The sequence below is a fragment of the Schistocerca gregaria genome, chromosome 4, assembly GCF_023897955.1.
Source record: "Schistocerca gregaria isolate iqSchGreg1 chromosome 4, iqSchGreg1.2, whole genome shotgun sequence".
Lineage (NCBI taxonomy): Eukaryota > Metazoa > Arthropoda > Insecta > Orthoptera > Acrididae > Schistocerca > Schistocerca gregaria.
Genome location: NC_064923.1, coordinates 730176949 through 730191550, shown reverse-complemented (window position 1 = coordinate 730191550; position 14602 = coordinate 730176949). Strand labels below are relative to the sequence as shown.

General features: G+C 36.4%; 1 protein-coding gene across 1 annotated transcript in view; it reads left to right on the top strand.

Annotated features, from left to right (window-relative positions):
* The window catches only part of LOC126268231 (trans-1,2-dihydrobenzene-1,2-diol dehydrogenase-like), a 96643-nt gene extending 83973 nt beyond the window's left edge, over nt 1-12670 (top strand). The window contains exon 6 of the mRNA XM_049973878.1: nt 9238-12670. Within this exon, the coding sequence (XP_049829835.1) occupies nt 9238-9344 (107 nt within the window). The 3' untranslated portion in view covers nt 9345-12670. The remainder of the gene's footprint in view (nt 1-9237) is intronic.
* Nucleotides 12671-14602: the final 1932 nt, after the last annotated feature.

Here is a 14602-nt window from a genome sequence, read left to right as displayed (position 1 = left end):
AATAAGGTACTTAATGTTGAAATTGGTGTAAATACAAGCATTACTGTTTTGTTGTGCACACACATATTACAGTTATAATTCTAAGACCTCCCACCATGAACCATGGGCCTTGCTGTTGGTGGGGAGGCTTGCGTGCCTCAGCGATACAGATAGCCATACTGTAGGTGCAACCACAACGGAGGGGTATCTGTTGAGAGGCCAGACAAACGTGTGGTTCCTGAAGAGGGGCAGCAGCCTTTTCAGTAGTTGCAAGGGCAACAGTCTGGATGATTGACTGATCTGGCCTTGTAACAATAACCAAAACGGCCTTGCTGTGCTGGTACTGCGAACGGCTGAAAGCAAGAGGAAACTACGGCCGTAATTTTTCCCAAGGGCATGTAGCTTTACTGTATGATTAAATGATGATGGCGTCCTCTTGGGTAAAATATTCTGGAGGTAAAATAGTCCCCCATTTGGATCTCTGAGCGGGGACTACTCAAGAGGATCTCGTTATCAGCAGATAGAAAACTGGCATTCTATGGATCGGAGCGTGGAATGTCAGATCCCTTAATCGGGCAGGTAGGTTAGAAAATTCAAAAAGGGAAATGGATAGGTTAAAGTTAGGTATAGTGGGAATTAGTGAAGTTCGGTGGCAGGAGGAACAAGACTTCTGGTCAGGTGACTACAGGGTTATAGACACAAAATCAAATATGCGTAATGCAGGAGTAGGTTTAATAATGAATAGGAAAATAGGAATGCGGGTAAGCTACTACAAACAGCATAGTGAATGCATTATTGTGGCCAAGATAGATACGAAGCCCACACCTGCTACAGTAGTACAAGTTTATATGCCAACTAGCTCTGCAGATGACGAAGAAATTGAAGAAATGTATGATGAAATAAAAGAAATTATTCAGATAGTAAAGCGTGATGAAAATTTAATAGTCATGGGTGACTGGAATTCGGCATTAGGAAAAGGGAGAGAAGGAAACGTAGTAGGTGAATATGGATTGGGGCTAAGAAATGAAAGAGGAACCCGCCTGATAGAATTTTGCGCAGAGCACAACTTAATCATAGCTAATACTTGGTTTAAGAATCACGAAAGCAGGTTGTATACATGGAAGAACCCTGAAGATACTAAAAGGTATCAGATAGATTATATAATGGTAAGACAGAGATTTAGGAACCAGGTTTTAAACTGTAAGACATTTCCAGGGGCAGATGTGGACTCTGACCACAATCTATTGGTTATGACGTGTGGATTAAAACTGAAGAAACTGCAAAAAAGAGGGAACTTAAGGAGATCTGACCTGGATAAACTTAAAGAACCAGAGGTTGTACAGAGTTTCAGGGAGAGCGTAAGGGAACAATTGACAGGAATGGGGGAAACAAATACAGTAGAAGAAGAATGGGTAGCTTTGAGGGATGAAATAGTGAAGGCAGCAGATAATCAAGTAGGTAAAAAGACGAGGGCTAGTAGAAATCCTTGGGTAACAGAAGAAATATTGAATTTAATTGATGAAAGGAGAAAATATAAAAATGCAGTAAATGAAGTAGGCAAAAAGGAATACAAACGTCTCAAAAATGAGATCGACAGGAAGTGCAAAATGGCTAAGCAGGGATGGCTAGAGGACAAATGTAAGGATGTAGAGGCTTATCTCACTAGGGGTAAGGTAGATACTGCCTACAGGAAAATTAAAGAGACCTTTGGAGATAAGAGAACCACTTGTATGAACATCAAGAGCTCAGATGGAAACCCAGTTCTAAGCAAAGAAGGGAAAGTAGAAAGGTGGAAGGAGTACATGGAGGGTCTATACAAGGGCAATGTACTTGAGGACAATATTATGGAAATGAAAGAGGATGTGGATGAATATGAAATGGGAGATACGATACTGCGTGAAGAGTTTGACAGAGCACTGAAAGACCTCTGAGTCGAAACAAGGCCCCGGAGTAGACAACATTCCATTGGAACTACTGACGGCCTTGGGAGAGCCAGTCCTGACAAAACTCTACCATCTGGTGAACAAGATGTATGAAACAGGCGAAATACCCGCAGACTTCAAGAAGAATATAATAATTCCAATCCCAAAGAAAGCAGGTGTTGACAGCTGTGAAAATTACCGAACAATCAGTTTAATAAGCCACAGCTGCAAAATACTAACACGAATTCTTTACAGACGAATGGAAAAACTAGTAGAAGCTGACCTAGGGGAAGGTCAGTTTGGATTCCGTAGAAATGTTGGAACACGTGAGGCAATACTGACCTTACGACTTAACTTAGAAGAAAGATTAAGGAAAAGCAAACCTATGTTTCTAGCATTCGTAGACTTATAGAAAGGTTTTGACAAGGTTGACTGGAATACTCTCTTTCAAATTCTAAAGGTGGCTGGGGTAAAATACAGGTAGCGAAAGGCTATTTACAATTTGTACAGAAACCAGATGGCAGTTATAAGAGTCGAGTGACATGAAAGGGAAGCAGTGGTTGGAAAGGGAGTAAGACAGGGTTGTAGCCTCTCCCCGATGTTACTCAATCTGTATATTGAGCAAGCAGTAAAGGAAACAAAAGAAAAATTCGGGGTAGGTATTAAAATCCATGGCGAAGAAATAAAAACTTTGAGGTTCGCCGATGACATCGTAATTCTGTCAGAGACAACAAAGGGCTTGGAAGATCAGTTTAATGGAATGGATAGTGTCTTGAAAGGAGGATATAAGATGAACATCAACAAAAGCAAAACGAGGATAATGGAATGTAGTCGAATTAAGTCGGATGATGCTGAGGGAATTAGATTAGTAAAAGAGACACTTAAAGTAGTAAAGGAGTTTTGCTATTTGGGGAGAAAAATAACTGATGATGGTCGAAGTAGAGAGGATATAAAATGTAGACTGGCAATGGGAAAGAAAGCGTTTCTGAAGAAGAGAAATTTGTTAACATCGAATATAGATTTAAGTGTCAGGAAGTCATTTCTGAAAGTATTTGTATGGAGTGTAGCCATGTATGGAAGTGAAACATGGACGATAAATAGTTTGGACAAGAAGAGAATAGAAGCTTTTGAAATGTGGTGCTACAGAAGAATGCTGAAGATGAGATGGGTAGGTCACATAACTAATGAGGAAGTATTGAATCGGATTGGGGAGAAGAGAAGTTTGTGGCACAACTTGACCAGAAGAAGGGATCGGTTGGTAGGACATGTTCTGAGGCATCAAGGGATCACCAGTTTAGTATTGGAGGGCAGTGTGGAGGGTAAAAATCGTAGAGGGAGACCAAGAGATGAATACACTAAGGAGATTCAGAAGGATGTAGGTTGCAGTAGGTACTGGGAGATGAAGAAGCTTGCACAGGATAGAGTAGCATGGAGAGCTGCATCAAACCAGTCTCAGGACTGAAGACCACAACAACAACAATTCTAAGAAATTTCAAATAAGTTTTGTGGTGGTGGAAACCACATGCTCATCAAGTAGAACCACTATATGAGAATATTATACCAGCATCTGAAGTGGAGATCAAGGATTCTACTGTCCTGATGCATGCTTTTACTTTCAGCTGACAGAACTCCTACCTCCTCTGGAAGTTCTTGATGATAATCGCTTTTAAGTAAGAAGAATTATTCAACTGTTGTGGAAGATTACCTGGATTAATTTGCTAGATTGCAAGCAGGCTTGAATTCACAACTCAAGTTCTAACTTACAAGGAATACTAGCATTACTGAACTGTTCCAAGGCTATTGGCATCGTTCAACCCTCTTGTGTTAGCCTTGACCATCATCATGGAAATTCATTGTGGAGTGTTCATGGTCCAACGTATAGTGCTCGTGATGATTTGATTTCATCATAAGATGGTCTTTCTACACCGCATAATGCCTCATGAGCATTTCTAACAAAAAAATCCAAACACAAAGAATGCAGAATCAATTAAATACTCTGACTAACCCTAATGACTTAACTTAAGTGTGGTTGCTTACCAAGTAGCTACAATTTCTCAGTTGTGTCAGCTATTAAGGGGCAGGTGTTTTATGATCTCCCAAATTATTAATTTGTATCATTGTACCTTCACTCTGTACATGCTACTCTAGCCATGCAATTAATTGGTGAACATGGCAACACTATCCAAAAATAAGTTTCAATCCAGTCCAGGTAAAGAGCAGTGGTAGTTTTAGTTCACGTGGTAGAGGCTGATTTGGATAACAACAGCTAATGGAGAAAAACTGAGTGCAAGCCAGCTGCTAGGTAGCCATATATTGACCTGACTTCATGTAACTGGCCTACGAGTTTCGTGGCTGACCTGCTGGAGATGTCCTCGCTGAAGTAGGCAATGTTACGCATTAAGTAGGCAATGTTACGCATTTTCTACATCTACATCTACATCCATACTCCGCAAGCCACCTGACGGTGTGTGGCGGAGAGTACCCTGAGTAACTCTATCGGTTCTCCCTTCTATTCCAGTCTCGTATTGTACGTGGAAAGGAGGATTGTCGGTATGCTTCTGTGTGGGCTCTAATCTCTCTGATTTTATCCTCATGGTCTCTTCGCGAGATATACGTAGGAGGGAGCAATATACTGCTTGACTCTTCGGTGAAGGTATGTTCTCGAAACTTTAACAAAAGCCCGTACCGAGCTACTGAGCGTCTCTCCTGCAGAGTCTTCCACTGGAGTTTATCTATCATCTCCGTAACGCTTTCGCAATTACTAAATGATCCTGTAACGAAGCGCGCTGCTTTCCATTGGATCTTCTCTATCTCTTCTATCAACCCTACCTGGTGCGGATCCCACACTGCTGAGCAGTATTCAAGCATTGGGCGATCAAGCGTACTGTAACCTACTTCCTTTGTTGTCGGATTGCATTTCCTTAGGATTCTTCCAATGAATCTCAGTCTGGCATCTGCTTTACCGACGATCAACTTTATATGATCATTCCATTTTAAATCACTCCTAATGCGTACTCCCAGATAATTTGTGGAATTAACTGCTTCCAGTTGCTGACCTGCTATTTTGTAGCTAAATGATAAGGGATCTATCTTTCTATGTATTCGCATCACATTACACTTGTCTACATTGAGATTCAATTGCCATTCCGTGCAACATGCGTCAATTCGCTGCAGATCCTCCTGCATTTCAGTACAATTTTCCATTGTTGCAACCTCTCGATACACCACAGCATCATCTGCAAAAAGCCTCAGTGAACTTCCGATGTCATCCACCAGGTCATTTATGTATATTGTGAATAGCAACGGTCCTGTGACACTCCCCTGCGGCACACCTGACATCACTCTTACTTCAGAAGACTTCTCTCCATTGAGAATGACATGCTGCGTTCTGTTATCTAGGAACTCCTCAATCCAATCACACAATTGATCTGATAGTCTGTATGCTCTTACTTTGTTCATTAAACGACTGTGGGGAACTGTGTCAAACGCCTTGCGGAAGTCAAGAAACACGGCATCTACCTGTTAACCCGTGTTCACGTTCGAATCTCCTTTTGGACATCTAGTGAAGTTATTAAACCCACAAACAAAAGTCAGGTATAAACAAATCACCTGCATCTGTAAACCCAGATCGTAGAAAATCATGGTGATGTTTTCTGTATGAGCCATAGCATTGCCATGCTGAAACAAATGTACTGCAGCTGGTCCTTTGGTATAGTGTATAAAAATTTCTGCACACTCTATATGTAGTGTCCACTCGTCACCATTCCCTGCAAGAATGTGATAGTGTTTGCATATGTGGCATAGCACAGCAAAAACTCAATTTTTGTGTGTGCAGAGGACATGTAGATGTAGACATTTGCAGTCGATGAGTATTTAGCCCAAATGCATGAATTTAATGAATACATATATACATTAAATGAAATCATGACTTGTCAAACTAAAACCAATCATTAAGTTCTGTCTCTTGTGGTGTTACAAATTATATGATCTTCTAACACATTTCCAGTATCTTCAGGTAGCAACTCATGAACTATACAATTTCTGTATGGGTTCATCTTTAAATATGTGTGCTACCAATGAAGAGATGTAACTTCTTGGGTCTCAAGGAACATAGAGGTTGCAGCTCAATCAGTTGTTATGGTGTTAGCAATTTAGCATGACCACTTTCAGCTGAATCTGGCACTCTCTCTGTCTTCTGGAACTTGTCATGCTGGTGTTGAATGGTGGATTTGTTTGGTGTGTCCTTTGCAGAGATTTCTGTAAAGGCATTCTGAGACTTGCCGTAACATGCACGTCGAATGTACTGGGTCACAATACTCTGCTGTAGGTGAAACCTTTTTTTTTTCTCCTCAAATTAGGAAATGATCATACCTGCTGTAAAACAGAAACCTTCTTCCATAAGTTTTATGTTTTGGAACACACTTATAATGCTCTATCTTTACAAATTGTCAATATAGTTCATAGATTGGCAATTCTATACAAAAATTACGTTAAGTCATACACCACCACCATTATCATCATCATCTCCACCACCACCACCACCACCACCACCACCACCACCACCACCACCACCACCAGGTGGGTGCTGTTGCGATTATTACTTCTACTTCTAACACTAGTACAGATTATGGGCATATGTAAACATTCATGTCAGTTTTTGCTCTTTTGAGACCATACTCAGTGATAGCCATGGTTTTTGTTTTCTTCTTGTATACTTTAAATTAATATTTTTTTATGAAATTAGTTCTCATCAGTCTATTTTCTATATCTGTATCTGCAGCCAATAAATCCTCACATGGTGTACACCATGAAGTAAACTTACTTAAAAAACAATTTGAATGTTGAATGATGTTCTGTTCAAATATACCTCCTTTTCTTCCTATGTTTTGTGACTTTTAGTTCAAGTCTGATGTGTGTGTGTGTATAAAGCAGCATTTCCATAAATTGTGTGTTTGATCGAGGGATCTCTGATCTTCCGGCTCTGAAGCAAATATTCATACACTAATTACAAAAAGTAATTTATGAATCCATGAAGAATTTTTGGGATATACCTGTGACTAGTAAGGGACCGCATATTTCTTAAGTTGTTATAGCCTTGTAAGCACCTCTGCCAAAAATAGAAAAAGGAAAAATTCGATATTGACCTACACGACAATTTCACAAACAACCTTCTTTAGTGTTACATGGCATTTCTCATGCACACTGTTAACAACAGACAATGTTCTGTTGCCTTGTTGCTCTTTGCTCCTTATTGTTTCAATCGCTTCAAAATATTTGATAGACTTCGTGATTTAGGTTATCTGCTGCTAACAATGTCAATTAATGTGTGTGTGTGACATACTTGTGAGCTTTGTGTTATACTGTATGTGCTTTTATTTAAGCTAGCTAGTAATCACTGAATGGTGTTGAACCTCTTCCAGCTCTTTTGTGTTTCATAGTGTTTTATATTGGTTTTTAGTTGTTCTTCCACTCAAAGAAATGTCCTAACTTTCTTGTATTATATTATTATCATACCATGTAATAACATTCTCTTGAGGAAGCTATACAACTATGAGACAGAACTATTGGCCACAATGACCTTCAGAAGGTGAATATTTAGTACTTCCAACAAATATATAAAAAAGTACATGACTGTCCTAGCTTTTGGAACTATTAGTTTCTCTTTTGGGAAGGAGAGAGGAATAAATTGGTGAAGGTTGAAAAGGAAGGGCAGGTCACTCATACCCCAGGATGAGAGAGACCTACCTGAAAGAGAGAAGAGGAATGTCAGAGAGAGTAGATGGACAAAATAGTACATTGTTTTCACCATTCTCCCCTAATCCTCACATCAGGTGAGTCCCTCTTACCGTCAGGTCTGAATGTCCTACTCTTACTTTTTAATCAGCTGCAACTTATTCCTCTCTCCTTGACATTCAGTCTGTGACTGAAACAGTAATGCAGGGAGTGTCACAGGTGACAACACTGAGGCCAGTTCTTTTTCTTGTGTGTGTAAATGACATTGTACAGCTTTCTAACTTATATATAATTACTTATGCTGATGACACCTCTCTGATATTTTATGGTGACAATGAGAACATAACATTTTTCAACACGTGGGGCATCAGAAGTGTTTAATATTTTAGTAACCGTGGCCTAAAAGTCAGTACCACAAAATCACAGCTACTGGAGTTCAAAGTGGGAATTCATACCACAGGTGTTCAGGAAATGTTTGTGGAATTTTGTATACAGACAATGAAGACTGTTACTTCCTTAGTCTGCACTTGGATGGAATCTTTGATGGGAACTTCATGTGAACTTTGTATGTAGGAAACTAAGCAGTGCATTTTACTTGCTAAAACAACTTTCCTGACCATATGTAATAAAATACTGAAATTGTTGTACTGTGGGACAATTTTCCTGTTTATAAAGCATAGGATAGTGTTGTGAGGTGTGCCACTGATGTGCACTTGAAGAGAATACCGATGCTATAAAAGAGAGCTGTTAGGCTGTCATATGGTCTGGGGCACCGGGAGACGTTTCAGAGGGAGCCCACATTTTTTTGTAAGCTCTCAGAGTGAGACACCCTAATGTTACGATGTGTGCACCCACTACACAAGAAATAATCACAGTTGTTACAGGCAAAGAACAAAATTAAAGAGGAACAGACCACTGTCCATACATCTGTGAGCCAATGTGGTAAGGGAATCCATTATTTTAAAAATTAAAATCTTTTCTTGTAAATAAAGTTCTGTATTCATTTAAAGAGCCGAAGTTGTATATATTTTGTGTTAACATTTCTAGATAAATATGTTAGTGTTAAACTTTTGTGCACAAATATGATACTTGCTATAACTGTATAAACAATATGAAGTTTGTAAGTCAACATTTGATGACTACACATTAAAAGAAATGTGAACAATAAAAACAAGGAACTAATGGTTCCAAAAGACGGAATAGTGCCATGTACTCTTATGTGCATTGATTGGGAGTAATAAATATTTCACCTTCTGGAGGTAAGTGCTAAGCTTTTCTTAGTGCAGACAGTGGCAGCTACAGAGGCAGCTCCACAGTCACAAATACAATAGGAAAATAACTGAGGTTTTTCTTTCTCCAAAACATAGAACAGGGAAGTAATTTGGGCAACATTGAAAAAAAAAAGATGCTGTATCCTATTAGTTAAATGATCCATTGTTTCCTTAGGCACTTTGTCACTTTAAGAGTTTAGGTGATCCACTGGTACAACTTTCACAAAGAAGTGTCCTATTATATTTTCAAGTGTGCATATTATTTATATGTAATGCATATCATTTATATGTAGTGTCTATAGATACAGCAAAAAATTTTTTGTCTGTCACAGGATTGCTAGAAAGCCCCAAAATAACCCATGCTGAAAGTAAACTGATTGCTGAATTGGAAGACAAATTGAGAAAAGAAATTGGAGTTACATATGAACAAGATGAGTAGTTGAAGCTTGGTATTCATTTGCACACTATGTTAGCAAAAAGGTGTTATTTTCATAATTACCCGCATTTTCAGGGAAAACTGGGTGTAAAATGTACATATGTGTGTCTGTGGATGTTGTGATAATGCTTGACAGACTTTCTAAATTTTATTTTTGTGCTTAGCAATATTCATAAAATATTGTAGCACTCAGTTGTGTTTTACTCAACCACCTGTCAGCATCTTAAATTCTCATGGGTTTTATGTGTAATATAGTGGTTATGTTATGACTGTAATGAGTACTGATGAGAGGACGTACAGCATCAAGTCAAAAATGAAAAATACAAATATGAAAATAGTAATGACTAGTTTGCTGCAAATTATCTCATAAGTAACATTAAATTCTAGTTTAGTGGATCTGTATGAAAATTTGTAGCTCATTTTTTTTAAGTATACAAACCAATACTTTTTTGGAAGCTGCACAGTAATATGGAATAAAATATTTTTCTTCGTTAGCTGCTTTTTTCCAACAAAATTGTACCATCATCAATGAGTTATTTTTATATAAAATAATATTGTATTTCACAGTATATATAAGACTATTGACACACACTGAACATGCTTTTTAAGTGTTTGCAGCATTACCTTCTGCTTTTTATCTTTCAAGAGGATTGGTTTTGCTAATTCCATTAAAAGTGTCTGTGCATATATACAGTGTGTCATCAATAACACATATGCAAGTTAGTTTTGTGAAGTAAATAATCTGCCTTAATAGAAGAATGAATCCAGTAGAAAAAAGTTAATTGCAAACAGTAAAGGATAAATTCATCTTAACCAAATTAAGAATTAAATCCTTTGGGTAGAAACTGTTGAAGAATGATGTAATGACATTATTTCTGATTCATTTTTTAGCAAAGTAGTATTGCTAGACAGAAATATCTCATATTGTTTATAACTATTATACTGTTTGTGGGTAAAGAAGAAAAGACATATTTTTTAAATATTAAAAATCCTCACAGCTTAGACAGTTATGGGAAAATTGAAAAAAAATATCATACTTTTTCAATGGGAAAACAGTAGTAAAAATTACTTCAAAATGTCATTTGTAAGTGACTGACTTCTACATGTGGTGTGAAGTAAAACATCTGACCACTGGTGTTACAGTCCAATGTAGCATACATTGCAGACTTTCTGCTCATTGAAATTTACAGCATGCCAGAATATTATTTTTATACTATTAATTTGTGATGTTATTCATTTAACTAATAAAAATCCCTAATAAAGTTCTACAAATTTCTGTTAAGTAATCACCATTCTTTTTTGGTATATAACAAAGGAGAGAACAGTCAACGGTTTTATAAGTTGCCATAAAAATAAAAGCACATTGTTACATTGTTGTAGATATTATTTCAGCTTGTTTAAAAAATTCAAATGAATGTAGCCGTCTTATCTAGTATGTGATCATATTGAGATGGACAGGTAGTTGCAGGTAATATGGATTGTTGGTTCAGAGAGGAATAATGCAGAAATGTGATTTAATAAATATTTTATATTGCTTAAACATAACATTTTATTTAAAATTACCTGTGTCATATTTTTAGTGTACATTAGTGTAGATTACACCCCCCCCCCTCCCTATATGGCACAGAAATAAAGGTGAAATAAAAAAGACAGTTTAATTTTTTATATACAAGACCTTTGTTTGTCTAAAAATTATTTTGCCACTAATTATGTGAATGTCACTATGAATAATTTTGTGAATCACATGCTTGTCAATATCACCTAATAAATTGTTGCTAATATTGCACCTTTTACCAGTGAAGTAACAAGTTAATGTCGCCAGGTAGATATTGTTGTATATAAAAGTATGCCCCTTTTACACAGGTTGGTTGTTTTTAGGTCTTTGTTTATATTCCTGATTTTGACATAAATTATGTACACAGATAAATACTAACAAATTTTCAAATATATTACTTGTTGGTACTTTTATCTCTTGGTGCTTATGTATGAAATAATGCAGACTCTTTCTCAGAACTCTGATTGTTTTCCAAATATAGCACAAGACAATGTATACACTTTCTGTAACATACAGTGATTGTTCCTTCTAAAACCTCTTAATAACAATTTAAGTAAGATACTTTTTGCAGTGTGTTGCCTTGAAAAAGTCAGAAGAAACTATTCATCTGGGTCATAAAAAGATTGTTGTACAACAGGTGTAAAGAAGTTACTGGAATGAATTATACAGTAGACCTCATTGGAGGCTGATACAACACTCCATGATCTTTTACTTTGTTAATATCTTATACACAATTTCCCATTAAGTTAATAATACCCACATTCATCAAATTCGCAAGTGGGCAATTTTGACACACTGTCCAATGATTTGTTGTGGAGCATTTATAGTTACCTGATTTCAGAGGAAACTACTGGGAGCAAGTGAGCCAACATCCCCGCCTCTGCCTCATACCATAGGTGGACTGAGATGGAGGGTGAACTCGTCAGCATGCACAATACATTTAAATAAACAATCTGAGAGTACAGCCATTTCATAAAGTAGATTCATCAGCTGATGTTAACATTGGCGATACTTAAATTTGCTTTCCGGACTGCAGTATGTTAACAGTATTGCCATAAAACTGGGAATAACAAAGATCCAACATTCCAAGTCATATCTTCCTAAATCGATGTATGTGCTTAAGTATTCCTCTAAAAATAATTCAGTGTTTTGAAATTTCTTATTTAAATCAGTGTACAGTTCTAATATCAACCTGACTCCCTTGTGAGTGAAAAGAACCTGCTAGTGTTCACTTTCATGTTTCTCTGTGACCTTGTGCTCCCAGGCAGCTTCTTATTGCATAATGCTGAATGAACTAATTTGAATTACGCTGTTATTCACATGCAGAGCCCAATAGTATTGCCTTTCATCTGATGGCAGCACTAAAACTTCGTCGTATAACATGGTACTAGGGTTAGCAATTCCACAGCAGTATCACTTATAGGTTGCAAGTACTCATTAATAGGTCAGACACTTTCCTTAATGAGTAATTTTTACATACTTGCCATAGTATATCAGTAATGTGTGTCTTAGCAGTCAAATTGTGCATCTTTCAGTGACATTCTTGTAGGAATGCTGTGAACTAACCCTTCCAGTAGTGGATACTGTGAACATTCCAGACATACCACTCTTTACTTGAGGATAATTATTTAGCTTTTGTCTATAATTTTGTTGTATGTGATCTTAATTATTAATGTCAATGTTTCACTTTAAAATCAACTTGCAAAGTTAAAATTTAAATAGCCAATTTTGTACTCAGCAACTTATGGTAAGCGACCCCCCCCCCCCCCCCCTCAGTGTTCATGTACCAGAATAAGTGTATTACACATTAAAAGGTTTTTGCTTCTAATAAGAAAACAATAGAGGCAATTTCACTTAAAATATACTGCTTAGTGAGAGGATGTTTTAACAACCCATTATTGACACCACCTAGGATATGTATAACTTTAATTTCATTTCAGGTATTCTTACTCTTATGCAGTTGTTAACCTACCTTATTCAGTTTCACAAACCGAAATAATGTGATACAGAAAGTGAAGAATATTATGCTAGTTTTATTTGTATTATAGCCATTTTATTGTTTATGCAGAACATCGCTGTTAAAATGTGTAGTAAAACAAGTCAGTTCAAATATTGATTAGTAACTTCAAGGAAAATTCAGTCCAGTGGCATATCTACTTTGGAAATAGTTACAGTTGTGTATCCACTGCCTCACTGCAGTCTTTTGCAAGCATTGCAGCTTTGATGAGCTGGTGTGAAATGCATAGATATCCAGCCATTCTCTTGCCACGCAATTCTAGTATTTTTATTTAACCAAATTTTTGGTACACTGTGCTTTGCTCTTATAAATCTTCTTAACAAATTCTGCCATTAAACTCCTACTGTTTCCTGATGAATCTATTTCTAGTACAGCTTACATAATGAGATAGTAGAAAGGGAAACATGGTATAAATATTCCTGTGCCTTAAAATTAATCTGAACATAATTTAAAAGTTGTCAACATTTGAGTATTTTGCTTTCAGTTGTAAATAACAGATGTAGATGTATTTCTGTAGCCTTCATAGTCATGGTTTTTGAGAATGTTATTTTGGTGCTTTTTAAAAATTTTTTTACTGATGACATGAAACTATATCTGTTTGGGAATATTTACTATATCTGTTTGGGAATATTTCAGTTGTCGCTTTTTGTGTCTTACTGATAATTTAAATTTGATGTTCTTATCTAGGATGCTGCAATTTTCCATACAAAGGTGGTATTTTTATAAGATGTCCTCATTTGGATAAGAGTATATGATTAGAATTTTCTTGCTAGATGTTTTGATAAAAGATGTTCAGAACAAATTCATATGCACACCAGAACAGTAATGACATGTTCATTACCTATTTCTATGACAATAACAAACACGTATTTGTGATTAGAATATTAATTTTAAGTTTGGTCAGGTAAGGAATATGTCAGTAGCAGTAGATTTCCAATGTAAATACACAGGATTGTAATCTGTAAACAAATTTCCAAGCATAATTTTGTAATTCATCACTGTTTATGTGTCATATATGTATTGTAAACTATTTCACAATAATAATATCATTACTAAGAAGTGTCATGGCATTGAGAGCCATAGAAGATGGATAAGTAGACCATATGTGGGAGAATCTTTATTTGGCATTCATTGTTTCTGAGTCCCTTTATAGTGATATATGAATCACTGGCAATTCATGGGGGATTAGTGTAAGTTTTAGAGATATAACTTGTATGTTGAGGACATTTTTGGTAGTAGATGTTTAAACTGTTATTCATTGTATATTATCAAAGACACTATGAAAGTAGATTGTAAATGTTCTAGTAGGCTAGAATTTGGACAAATAAACCAAAGATGTCATTCATTCACAAAACATACTCTTTTGTTACTATAAGATTCTTTAGTAATAATGCATGACTTTTATATTTTTGTATCTGTAATCATAAATAACAAAAGCACATTCACCGATATTGTGAAAAAAAAAAACTTTTATGTAATCAAGTAAGATATAACCACTTTGGTATGATATAAAATTTTGGACAATAACTGTAAGAGAGATGAATAAATATATGTTGTTACTGAGAAAAAAATTCTCCTATAATCCTTTGTGTTACAGTACTAAGAGACAAATTTGAAAAATGTTAAGTTGCTCTGTGGGTAGGCATCCACATGAAACTGCAGTTCCTCCTGTAATGTGCTGAGTAAGTC